Below are 12,195 nucleotides of genomic sequence, written 5' to 3' on the forward strand. Positions count from 1 at the left end.
TTATTTGAAATATTTTTTCTTCGGTGTACAGATTCTTGGTAAATAGATTTTTGCGTTTTTACCCCCCTGCGAAGGGAGTTTTAGTGGGAAGCCCGGGGGTAAAAGTGGTAAACTTTTTTGCATCTTTCTTGAGGTCCCAAAATTAATATTCTTTGCCAAATTCAGCTTGTTTGTATGATTTTTAGGGGTCAATTCTCTGACGACTAGACTATATGTATAGATAATATATACCAAACTACTTTATTTTAATTTTAACTATACAGAGTGAGTCATAACTATTGGGACATGGACTAAGGACAGGTTATCTGGACCAAAATATGGCTATTGGGTCAAATATGCCTTAATAAAATGTTGCTGAAAAAAAAGATACAGGGTGTTAAAGTTAATTTTTATTTTTCGTTTTTTGCTAATAGTTTCCCTGTATATTTATAAATTGCTATCAAAATTGGCACAGGGGCATAATCTTAGACAAGAAATAGTATTTTATTTACAATTTTACGTTTTGTCATAGAGGGGGCCACTTGGATCATTCCTAATGATCAAATTGAGTCTAAACTTTTTAGTAATTTTTATTAGAAAATATGACGTAAACATCATTTTTACGTAAAATTGGTACTCTTGTTTAAACATGATAATTTTAACCGTTATCGATAAAAACACAGTCGAACTGCTTAGAGTCTTAAAAAAGGATTTCAAATATTATTTCATTTATGAAAAGTATGGATTTGGACTGTCAGATAATTGTTGTTGGTAAATGTCATTTAAATGTCATTTGTTCAGAGTAAATTATTTTTGATGTGACAGTGTAGTGTAATGTTGCATTTTTTAAAAGTAATCATTACTTGTATTGATTGAAATGCCTCATCACAATCATTTTACTAATGAAGAAATGCGAGATATGATTTGCGTATACGCACAAGAAAATTTTTGCGGTCGCTCGGTAGCCAGAAGGTATGAAATGTTATACGCAAACAGAAGGCAACCAAATCACAAAACTTTTGCAAAATTATATCGTAGTTTAGGTGAAACTGAGTCATTTCACACTAAAAATCGGGGTGGTCGACCGAAACAAATCACACCTAATCAAGAAGATGAACTTTTGGTTCGAGTAGATGAAAATCCTGAAATAAGTTCACGACATCTATCAGCAGCAACAGGAGTAAGTCAGTCGTCTATTGTTAGAATTCTAAAAAAAAAGAGAATCTCCATCCTTATCACTTCACTCCTGTTCAAAATTTACTTCCAACAGATCTTCCACGACGATTACAGTTTTGCCAACGTATTCTGAATAAACATCGCAATGACAGACACTTTATTAAGAATATTATGTTCACCGACGAAGCAACTTTTACCAGACGAAGGGTTTTTAATTGACGAAATAGTCATTATTGGGAAGAAGAAAACCCGCATGCTATTAAAGCTAGACATTTTCAGCATGAGTTTAAATTGAATATTTGGTGTGGCATTATAGGCAACCAACTACTAGGGCCTTATGTTCTTCCTCCGAATTTAAATGGAGATTCTTATTTATTCTTTTTGGAAAATACTCTTAGTGATATTTTAGATGATCTGTCACTGGATGTAAGAAGAAAAATGTGGTTTATGCAGAATGGAGTGCCACCTCATTTTTCATTAGCTGTTAGAAATCATCTTAATGACGTATTTCCTCAACGATGGATTGGAAGAGGCAGTGATTATCAATGGCCACCAAGAAGTCCTGAGTACAACCCGCTAGATTTTTATTTTTGGCGACATATGAAGTCCTTAGTTTATTCGAATGAAATTAATACACGAGACGAACTTTGGAGATACATTCAAAATGCATCTAATCTTATAAGGGGACAGAATAATATTTTTTTTAACGTCCGAAAATCCTTTATAAAAAGAATTAGAAAAGGCATAGAAATCGCAGGAGACCATGTAGAACATTTGGTTTGAGTTTTTGTGAGTTCTCTTAAGTTAAAGTGTGTTTAGTTTTGATTTATCGTCAAAACGGAAACCTTAAGTTAGTTGCAACTTTGGTGTGAAATTGTAAATAAATAAAATACTATTTCTTGTCTAAGATTATGCCTCTGTGCCAATTTTGATAGTAATTTATAAATATACAGGGAAACTATTAGCAAAAAACGAAAAACAAAAATTAACTTTAACACCCTGTATCTTTTTTCTCAGCAACATTTAATTAAGGCATATTTGGCCCAATAGCCATATTTTGATCCAAATAACCTGTCCTTAGTCTATTTCCCAATAATTATGACTCACCCTGTATATTATATATCGGATTTACTAGATCCCACTTAGTATCATTATTTATCAAAAGGAGGCAGAAACAGTTGAAATACAGTAACTTTAATGATCTTAACAATTATAAATTTTCGAAATATATATATATATATATATATATATATATATATATATATATATATATATATATATATATATATATATATATATAAAGCTCTTGAGAAGAATTATAAAATTTAATTTTAAGAATTACTCAATTAATGTTAAAAACTAAAATAATCTCGAAACTTATTTCTATTAAATTTCAATTATTTATAAAAAGAAACAAATGGATCAGAAGAAACTATACAAGTAAAAATTACCGAAACAATATACTGAGCAATAAAACAAATTTAAAGACAAAATGAATTTAGAGCAAACGAAGATAACTTTACTAATATTCTACAGTTTAAATAATCAAAAAAACTTCGTCGGTGGTACAACAAGAGGTCTTCTGCTAGAGAAGCAGAGAATAAATTGATAAAACCAAGTTAATAAAAGAAAATCAGCATTAATTAAAATGTTCTTTATACTAATAATCGTTTTCTTGAATTTCGGTAGTCTTTTTGGAGTTTTTTGGAAACTAATTCATATGATAATTTTAAATACAATATCTGAATTACTCAAATTAAGTACTTACTGAAATTAGCAGCCACTTTGTCATCTTCTGTTAAAAAGTAATTACCACTTTCGATAAAATAGAGACACTCGATAAAACAAAATCGGCGATAAAATCTTTCTTCCCAACTTATTTAATATATGTTGTAATGAAGAGACTGAACGCGAAGAACTGTTGTCCGTACTTGATTACGATGTAGTACCCCGGAGGACTCGTTACGGCTAACGGTACCGACATAGCTTTATCATGGCCCGTGGTACGTCACTGGGTGAAGAAAGTCACGATTTTATGTGTGATGACAACTCCGAAAACAAACCATAAAATAACTGGGGCACAATATGGTATATCAAGAAGCTCTGTATTGTATAAAAAATGTTGTGGCAAATTAGAGACGGTGCCATTTAATATGTGTTATGTAGTCCAGATATTATAGTAATAATTAATCGATGTGTTATTGTTAAATCAACATAAAAAATTATTAATAAAGGTCTACTTTAATTAGAACTTTTTTCAGTTCTATCTAAGTTATTTCTGCTTTGTTACTCAGTTGTCATTATTATCATTAGTACTCATCGCCATCATTATTAGCCGTTTTGAGTCCACTTCTGAACAAGGCCTCCCTTAAATAATTCCATTGCATTCGATCTTGAGTACCCTGAATCCAGTTGGATACGCTTGATGTCGTCTGGCCACCTTGCTGGAGCACGTCCTCGATTACGATATGTCTAGGTCTCCATTCTAATGTTTTCTTGGTCCATCTTCTATCTCTGATTCTGGCAACGTATCCTGCCCAATTCCATTTCAGCGGTGTAATTATTGTAATGGCGTCCGTAACACCAGTTTTTCTCCTAACTATTTAATTTAAAACTCTGTCTGTGGGGGATATATTCAACATTGACCTCTCCATTGCTCTCTGTGTCACTTGTATCTTATTGATTACTTTTCTGGTAAATACGTTTTAACGTATCAAAGACGTTCCTTTTTAAGCACATGGGACTATCTGATCTAAAGACTTCCCTCAGTTTTCTGAAAGCTGCCCATGTTACTCCTATTATCTTGCATCTCTGATGTTTGGTTGTCTCTTCCTAATTTAGTCTCGTGGCACAGATACTTATAGGTATAAACTTGTTCAATTTACGTGCCATTAGTTGAAATGTTTTTGGCCATTACAAAGTTAGTCATGTATTGTGATTTAGATAAGTTAATTTTAAGGCCAACTCATGTCTTCATCTTAGAGTGCCGTCTCCCTACGGAGGTTGGCAATCATCATCATCATTGGTGCTACAGTCCTATAAAAGAGCCTCGATCTTCCCAAGTCTATTACGCCAGTCAGTTCTATCCATTGCCAACTGTTGTCAGTTTGCTGCGCCTATTTGTCTACCACCCTCATCTACACCATCCCTCCATCTGAGTTTTGGCCTACTCCTACTTCTATTTCCCACATTGGTTGGTAATCATAATGGCTATTTTTATTTTTGAACTGGCTGCTCTAAACAAATCAATCGATTTGCATTGATAAAAAATCACGTAAATTCTTCAACCATAAGTTCTGCCTTCGGCCAACAGATCTTCCTTGAATATTTCCCTGTATTATGAGCCTCAAAATTTCATATTTTGGTCCTCTTATCACGTGACCTAGGTATTCCAAATTTCTGGTTTGTATAGTTGTGATTAGTTCTGTTTCTTTACCAACCCTCTCCAGTACTTCTTTATTTGTAATTCTATCAGTCAATGATATTTTTAATACTCTGCGGTATAACCAGAGTTCGAAAGCCTTGATTCTTTTTAAATTGCATTTTTTTAATGTCCAAGTCTCAGTTCCATATAATAATATTGAAAATATATAACAGCGAATGGTACATAGTCTGATCTCCAAATTTAGATTTTTGCAAATTAGGATTGGCTTCATTCGTATAAATGCTGATCTGGCAATCTCTATTCGCCTGTTTATTTCTGCAGTATGATCATTGGTTTCATTGATCAAAGTTCACAAGTACTGATATTTTTCTACTTGTTCTATCACGTTACCATTGATTGTCAATAGGTGACGTATATTTTGTGCTCTTTTTGTAATTAGCATGTACTTCGTTTTTTTTAGCGTTTATAGTAATTCCCATCTCAGCACTATTCATACTTAAACTTTCGCTAAGATGTTGTAGATCTTCTATACTCGTTGCTATGATCACAGTGTCGTCTACATATCATCATCATCATCATCACGTAGCGCCACAACCCTGGGTGGGTCTTGGCTGACTGTACAACTTTTTTCCAATTTATTCGGTCTTCCATCAACCTAGGGTCAAATGGAATGTTCATTTTCCGGAGATCTGCTTGGATGTTATCTCTCCATCGCATTCTGGGACGTCCGAGTGGTCTTTTGCCTGTGGGAATCTCTTCCCATACCAGTTTTATTAGTCTATCGTTATGCAGTCTGTGCACGTGGCCTGCCCATCTTAGTCGTCTACATATCGTAAGTTGTTAATTAATTTTCCGTTAACGGTAACTCCCGCTTTGATATTATTCAGCGTGTTTTGAAAAATTTCTTCAGAATAGTTAAACAAAAGTGGCGATAAAACACATCCCTGTCGAAGTCCTCTACAGATCTTCATTTCTTCTGAGTGTTGCCCATCAATTTGAAGTATGGCACTTTGGTTCCAATATAATGTTTGCACTATATTTATGATTTTACTGTCAATGCGCTTGTTCATAAGTATTGATATTAGTTTTTCATGTCTTACTTAATCGAAAGCTTTTTCGTAGTCAACAGAGCACAAGTGTAGATCAACGTTTACATCCCGACATCGCTGAATCAATATGTTGATGGCAAATAGTCCTTCTCGAGTACTCATTCCATTTCGGAACCCGAACTGAGTCTCGCTAATATCCTCCTCTAGCCTTTCGTATATTCTCTTATGTATTACTTTCAGCAGTACTTTTAGAGTAGACTCATGAGGCTCAGTGTTCGATAATCAGAGCACACTTTTGCTGCTTGTTTTTTAGGGATGGGTATAAATGCTGACTTCAGCCACTCTTGTGGTATTATTCCCGTATCGTACACCGTGTTGAATAAATCTGCCAATACTTCCAAGTTATCCTCTTTCACTAGTTTTAACAGTTCTACAGGTATTTCATCTAATCCAGCTGCCTTATTGTCTTTAGAGTTTTTAATAGCATATTTGATTTCATCTATCGTGATCTTCTGTCTCTCTAATGAATTTAATTCTTGTATTTTCTGCATTTCACCTCTTTCATCTTGGAAAAGTTCTCTAACATACTCCTCCCATCGTCTTAATTTCTCTGGTAAATCTATTAGTCGTACTCCTTTTTGTATTTTATTTTTTGTCCTTGCTATATATTTCGACCCATTCCATTTTTTTTGTGCATATTTCACATATCATATTTTGTTTCTAGTTCTTCTATCTCTTTACATTATTTCATTAAATAGATTTCCTTAGCTGTTTTGATTTTTTCCTTAGTTATTTGTTGTATTCTTTATACTTCTGTAGATCTTGTCCTTTATATTTCTTCCATCTGTAATAGTATTTCTTCTGTCATCCACTGTTTTTTAGCCTCTGACTTATGTTGTATCAAACTTTCTTGAGCTGGTTTCAGTAATATGTTTTTTATATTATACCACTTTTTATTTACATCTATAATTTGTTTGTTGTCAGTTAGTGTTTTTTGCATATTAACATTCACATTATTTTTTAATTCGTTTTTTATTTCTTCGTTTTCTAGCATTTTTACATTAATTTTTGGTTGTTGTTTTCTGAGTTCAATTCTTTTTAATTTTATTTTCACGTCAACAACTAACGGATTGTGGTCTGAGTTAAAATTTGCTCCAAGATGTTAATCTTTTCGTCCATATATGTTTGGCCCATGTTAATCTTTTGTCCAGATGATTGCCTAGATATTTTACGTCATCAGATTTACTTTAATTCTCCAGAGTTTAAACCATTCATTAGTTTTGTTTAGATGTAGTTGCAGTGAGACACTGATGCTATTACTGGATTACTATGAGATGTTAGGAAAACAGTATCATCTGCAAATGTTGCAAGCGTAAGGTTATTGCTTGTTGGTAAGTCAGCCGTACATAACAGGTAGAAGATCAGTCCGAGCACTACCGAGTACTACCCTGAGGTACACCAGATTTGATGGGGTAGAGTTTTGTGTGGGCTTCACTACACCTTACTAGATATCTTCGTTCTGTAACGTATGATTTAAGCAGTTTGAAGTAAGTGTAAGGCAAGTTTTTCTTTAACTTGTACAGAAGTCCTGTGTGCCACACCTTGTCAAAAGCTTGAGAAGCATCTAAAAAGGCTGCAGTACAGTATTTCTTTCTTCTGCAGGCTTCTGAACTTCTGAAATTAGAATCGATGGCCCAGTATCTCAGTTAGATGTTAGATCTTTGTTGATTCTTCGGTCATTTTTAAATAATTCTATTATGTAATTTTTCCGGTACAACGCTCTTTAATATCACTTAAAATTTTACCAACAGAGTCTTGTAATATATTTTGCCTGTAAATTCTGCTTTTGTTTATTAATTATTTTAGTTTTTTATGCAAATGGAAGCTGTCGTGTCGTTGCTTCAGATTCTTTATTTCTAAACAGGATTCTTGTAGCCATCGGTCTTTTGCTACTTTAGTACTTTTCGGATTTCTTTATGTATCCCATTGTAAAATGTCTTGTGTCATCCAGTCATTTTTAACTGTTCGTTGACTTAAAAATTTTTCTCGAGATGCAGTGATTATTGTTGTTTTCATGCTACGTATGGTTAGTACTACGGTGCAGTATGGTTGTCAGTTAGTGTCCACACTTAAGAATGGGCTTTGTCAGAAACTTCGGAAAACTGGGAAGACCCGTACACCGTCCTGCAGAAAATAAACGATCAAATCCACCCCATCCAGTTTTCATCTAGAAGTAAACCCAAAGTAGTACATATCGAGAGATTAGTGCCATACCATGAAACTGATTCACCCTGTTGGCTTCAATCGGCCCCTGATAAATCAGTTATTAAGAATAAAAAGAATAAGTATTAAAAGTCTAGAATATTCAAGATGCCATCGAAAATCCTGAAATGTTTAGTGTCTAAAAGTAAGAAAATGTATATAAACAGATGTTGTTGACAATATGGAATTTTTTTTATAAGGAAATTTTTGGAAATGGAAAATTTTTTTAATATGGAAAATTGATTTGTATGTATTTGGGTATTTTGAAGTTTATAGTTGTCATTGAATAAGGTAGCGTAATATTATTGGTGTTGAATAAAATTATTTTAAAGGATAACAGTATCTAATGCTTTGATAGGCAATATACAGCTGAGACTACTAAGTTATAGGTCCAAGTTTTTATTTTCACAGCGGTGGCTTGTATTTCTTCTGTTTGCCATCCCATCTCCTGATGTTATTGTATACTCTGATTTACAATTATGGCGCTTCCCCCATTGGCTCTATTTTCTGGGTGGATAGTGTGATATACCTGATATCCTTTAAACTTATTGTATGAGTCTTTCGTGAAGTAAGTTTCATAGATAAGACATATATCAATATTTTATATCTCAAGAACAGTTTGCAATTCTTGTTGATGTTTCAGAAGGCCATTGCTATTCCATTCTAAAATTCTTAAGTGTCTAGCCATTTTTTCTTTTAGGAATCGCTTCTTATGTGCGTTTTTCCAAGTTTATGATTCGTACATCTAACTTTTCCAATTTTTCTAAAATAAGATTAAGTTTTATGTCAATGTTTAATGTTCTATGATTCTGATTATTTTTCTTAATGGTATTTTCAGCTTCAGCAGTTATTCCTCTAACTACTTGACTGTATTGTGTTCTGCTCTGACCATTAGTTTTGGGTTAGCTCGAGTTTTTTGGCTACTTAGACTCTCTTTGCAGTCTAGGCAGCAAGTTTCTTGGCGACTATGCGTCCACGATAATTCGCTTAATGATCTTCCTCACAGTGGACGCATTTTGGAGTGGCATTATTTGGCTTATCACAATCTCTGATATTGTGGTGTCTGGTACATCTCACACATCGAAATTGCTTCGCACAGTAATTATGCGTATGTTAATAGGCTTGGCAGTTTTTATATTGAGAGATTTATTATTTTTTAGTGGAAAAATTTCCACTCTAATTCCCATAATGTTTGTAATGCCAAATATTTTATTGGGATCTTCGTCTTGTATTAACGTCAATATATGCTGCCGTACTGGTAGGAAGTGAGCATATCGAAATAGTAGTAAAGAAGTACACATACTTGGGAACACTAATAACAAAAAATAACAACTATACTGTTGAAATCAAAGTTAGAAATAAAAATGAAATAGCACGTGAAAACTTTATACAAATAAAAAAGGTTCTTTGTAGTAGAGATTTGACTAAATTTTTCGTATATAGTGTCCTGTACTATGAAGTCAAATCGTAGACGCTTAATAGAGAGAAGAAGACTTAATTTCTTCAAAATGTGAAGATAAAGAAGGATTCTGAACATCTCATGTTACAACCCTCGAAGTGTTATGAAGAATTAAAAAAGAAAAATAATTTGAGAAGACAATAAAATTTCTGCCTTCAATAGCGATTCCTCCATACCATTTGTCTAGTTATTTTTTTTTAATTTTATATTTAGAATATACACTCATGGACAAAAATATCGAATATTTTGGAATTTTCAAATTTTTGTTTTTGCAAAATAAATTCTGGTCAAGCAAGTCGTTTATTGTAAAATAGAGTTTATTTTAACAATGTTTAATGAACAATTTTAAGTTTTTATGCGGAGAAAATTGTGAAAAAAATAAATGTTTAATATTAGGTAAATAAGGTTATTTTACTCTAAACTTAAATGATAATTTAAATTGATTAAACAACTGGTTTAAACTGAAATAAGTGTATGATCAGTAACGAATATTCCCCCGTCTAGCTCTTATTACTGCTTGCACCTTTCTCAGCATACTTGCAAGTAAATTTTGGACATATCCTTGGGAAATTGCACTCCATTCATCCTGTGCAGCAAGCCGAAGCTGCTCTATCGTATTTGGAACGAGATTTCTTTGACGTATGCTGCGTTTTAGGTGATCCCACATGTGCTCTATTGGATTTAAATCCGGGCTAGATGGTGGCCAATCCAATCTTCGAATTTGGACCTCATCAAGATAATTACTCACTATGGTAGCGGCATGTGGTCGAGCATTATCGTGCATTAACGTGCATAATCTTGCAGGATGTTTTAAACGTAAGAATCACCAGTCATCCATCCAATCTCTTCCACAAGTGCGGTACGTACCTCCAGACTAAGACCGTCCAAAAGAATTATGCCATCAACTCCAAAACTAACGGTCTGGGCGAGACTGCAGCTGACGAATCGTTCTCCAACTCTTCTGTAGACGTAGTTTTGGCCATCTGGCTTCCATAATAGGATTCTGGTCTCATCAGTGAAAAGAACGTTTTCCGAGTTGTCGATATTCCACTAAATATGTGTTCTTGCAAATTCCAAACGACGAGCTTTATGATTTTGGAGAAGACGTGGAACTTTGGCGGGGCGTCTGGGCTTTAAATTTGCTTCTTTTGATCTTCGTCTAACTGTTTGTGAACTCACATTAAGTTGTCTAACATTTAATAGCTCATTTCTAAGGTGCATCGATGTTAATGAACGATTTCATGTAGAATTAAGAACCAAAAAACGGTCATCAATTGCGGTTGTGCACCTTAGGCGTTCTTGACCAAGCCTTCGTACAAAATTTCCTGTTTCGCGGTACCTTTTTAGAGTATTCGAAACTATAGATTCAGTTCTGCTCAGACGTCGTGCGATACCTTTTTGTGCATATCCTTCCTCGTACAAAATTACAATATGTGCTACTTGGACTTCATCGCAGTGCCGAATTGGTGTGATACTTGTTTTAAACTTAGTAAAATCAAAACAATATTTAATTAAACTTAATAAATTAAACTAAAAATAACCGAATTAGTATGATTTTTCCTTTACGTGAAGAATGATTTTTATGATAAAATGTACGACCAATGTACTAACCACTGAAAAAACGTCAAAATAAACATCAAAATATTTCAAACTAGTTGAGTAGATCAGACTACTATATGAATATTATCAGTAATATAAAATTATTTTGAAATAATAGTGACTACAAAAAAAAAATTGGAAAATTTCAAAATATTCGATATTTTTGTCCATGAGTGTATTATGTTGTATAATAGTGGTGATAGTGCGTAGGCCTGTCTAGTTCCTGCTTTCTATTTTAAAAGCATTTGAATATATTCCGTGTAGGTACTTCAACTTTGGCTGAGTTTTTATCATACAGATTTCTTATTAGTTTAATTAGGTGGTTAGACACTCTCATATGCCCGAGTATACTCCAGAGGGGATCCCATTTCACTGAATCGAAAGCCAATGTGTAATCTACGAAACAGCAGTATTTTTTTCTGAAAGTCGTCTGGTGTGAACTGGTCGTACTGCAGCCAATTGGCTTAATGTACATCTTCTATTTCTTTATGGTACCCATTCCAGAATTCTGGGACCCTGTACTAGCTTATACAGGTCTTGTAGATGGGTACCATATATATTTGGAGTCACTTCGTTGATGGTGGTTATTCGGAATCATCATATGCTGATCTGAGAACTATCTCCTTCATACCTCGTCCCTCTATGATCTTCATATTTACTATCGTTAAGTCACTGAAACAGAGATTCATCAACGGTCGTGTTTTGATATTTCTTTTGGCTATTATGTAGGTCCTTGGGACTTCGGTAGACCGGTTATATATAAGCTCTCCACCAATATCCTAGAGACCTCTTATTTTGCCTTGTAAACCCAGTATCATGCACTGATAGTTTTAGTTTGTTGGTTATCAGGTCTGCTTAAGCCTGAGCTAGTTGAGTATCAAGATGGTGTCTGTGTGCCACCACCATCTTCAATATTATTGTGACGTTGCTGTATAACCTAGTCTGCTTATTTGAGTTCCTTGGTCTTTTAGCAACCCTTTGTTGCGGGTTGTATTCTCTCGAGATATTCTCGGGTTTTGCCGGTACTCCCGCTTTGCTTTTAGTATTTGTGGTGATCCATGTCCCATCCGTCATTTTTGCTTCTCTCATAATTTTTCTTTTTTGAGCTCCAGAGAGGTGTTTTTTGCTACTTTGCGCAGAGTCTGTTTCTCTCGAAACACCTTCCGCCTGCGTATTTGAGACATATACAGAATAAAGTCGCCTCTCTGACTGTTCCCATTGTTTGGTTTGTTTTTTCGGTCTCATTCTCCATATTTGTTCCCATCAATTGAGATGAAATACTGTCA

General features: G+C 34.1%; 1 protein-coding gene across 1 annotated transcript in view; it reads right to left on the minus strand.

Moving 5' to 3' along the window:
• Positions 1–3,120, minus strand: part of spz6 (Spaetzle domain-containing protein 6) — a 74,065-nt gene extending 70,945 nt beyond the window's left edge. Inside the window, exon 1 of the mRNA XM_072532581.1 lies at positions 2,924–3,120. Within this exon, the coding sequence (XP_072388682.1) occupies positions 2,924–2,947 (24 nt within the window). The 5' untranslated portion in view covers positions 2,948–3,120. The remainder of the gene's footprint in view (positions 1–2,923) is intronic.
• Between the last annotated feature and the right edge of the window lie 9,075 nt (positions 3,121–12,195).

This window comes from Diabrotica undecimpunctata, chromosome 5 (genome assembly GCF_040954645.1).
Source record: "Diabrotica undecimpunctata isolate CICGRU chromosome 5, icDiaUnde3, whole genome shotgun sequence".
NCBI classification, from domain to species: Eukaryota; Metazoa; Arthropoda; class Insecta; order Coleoptera; family Chrysomelidae; genus Diabrotica; species Diabrotica undecimpunctata.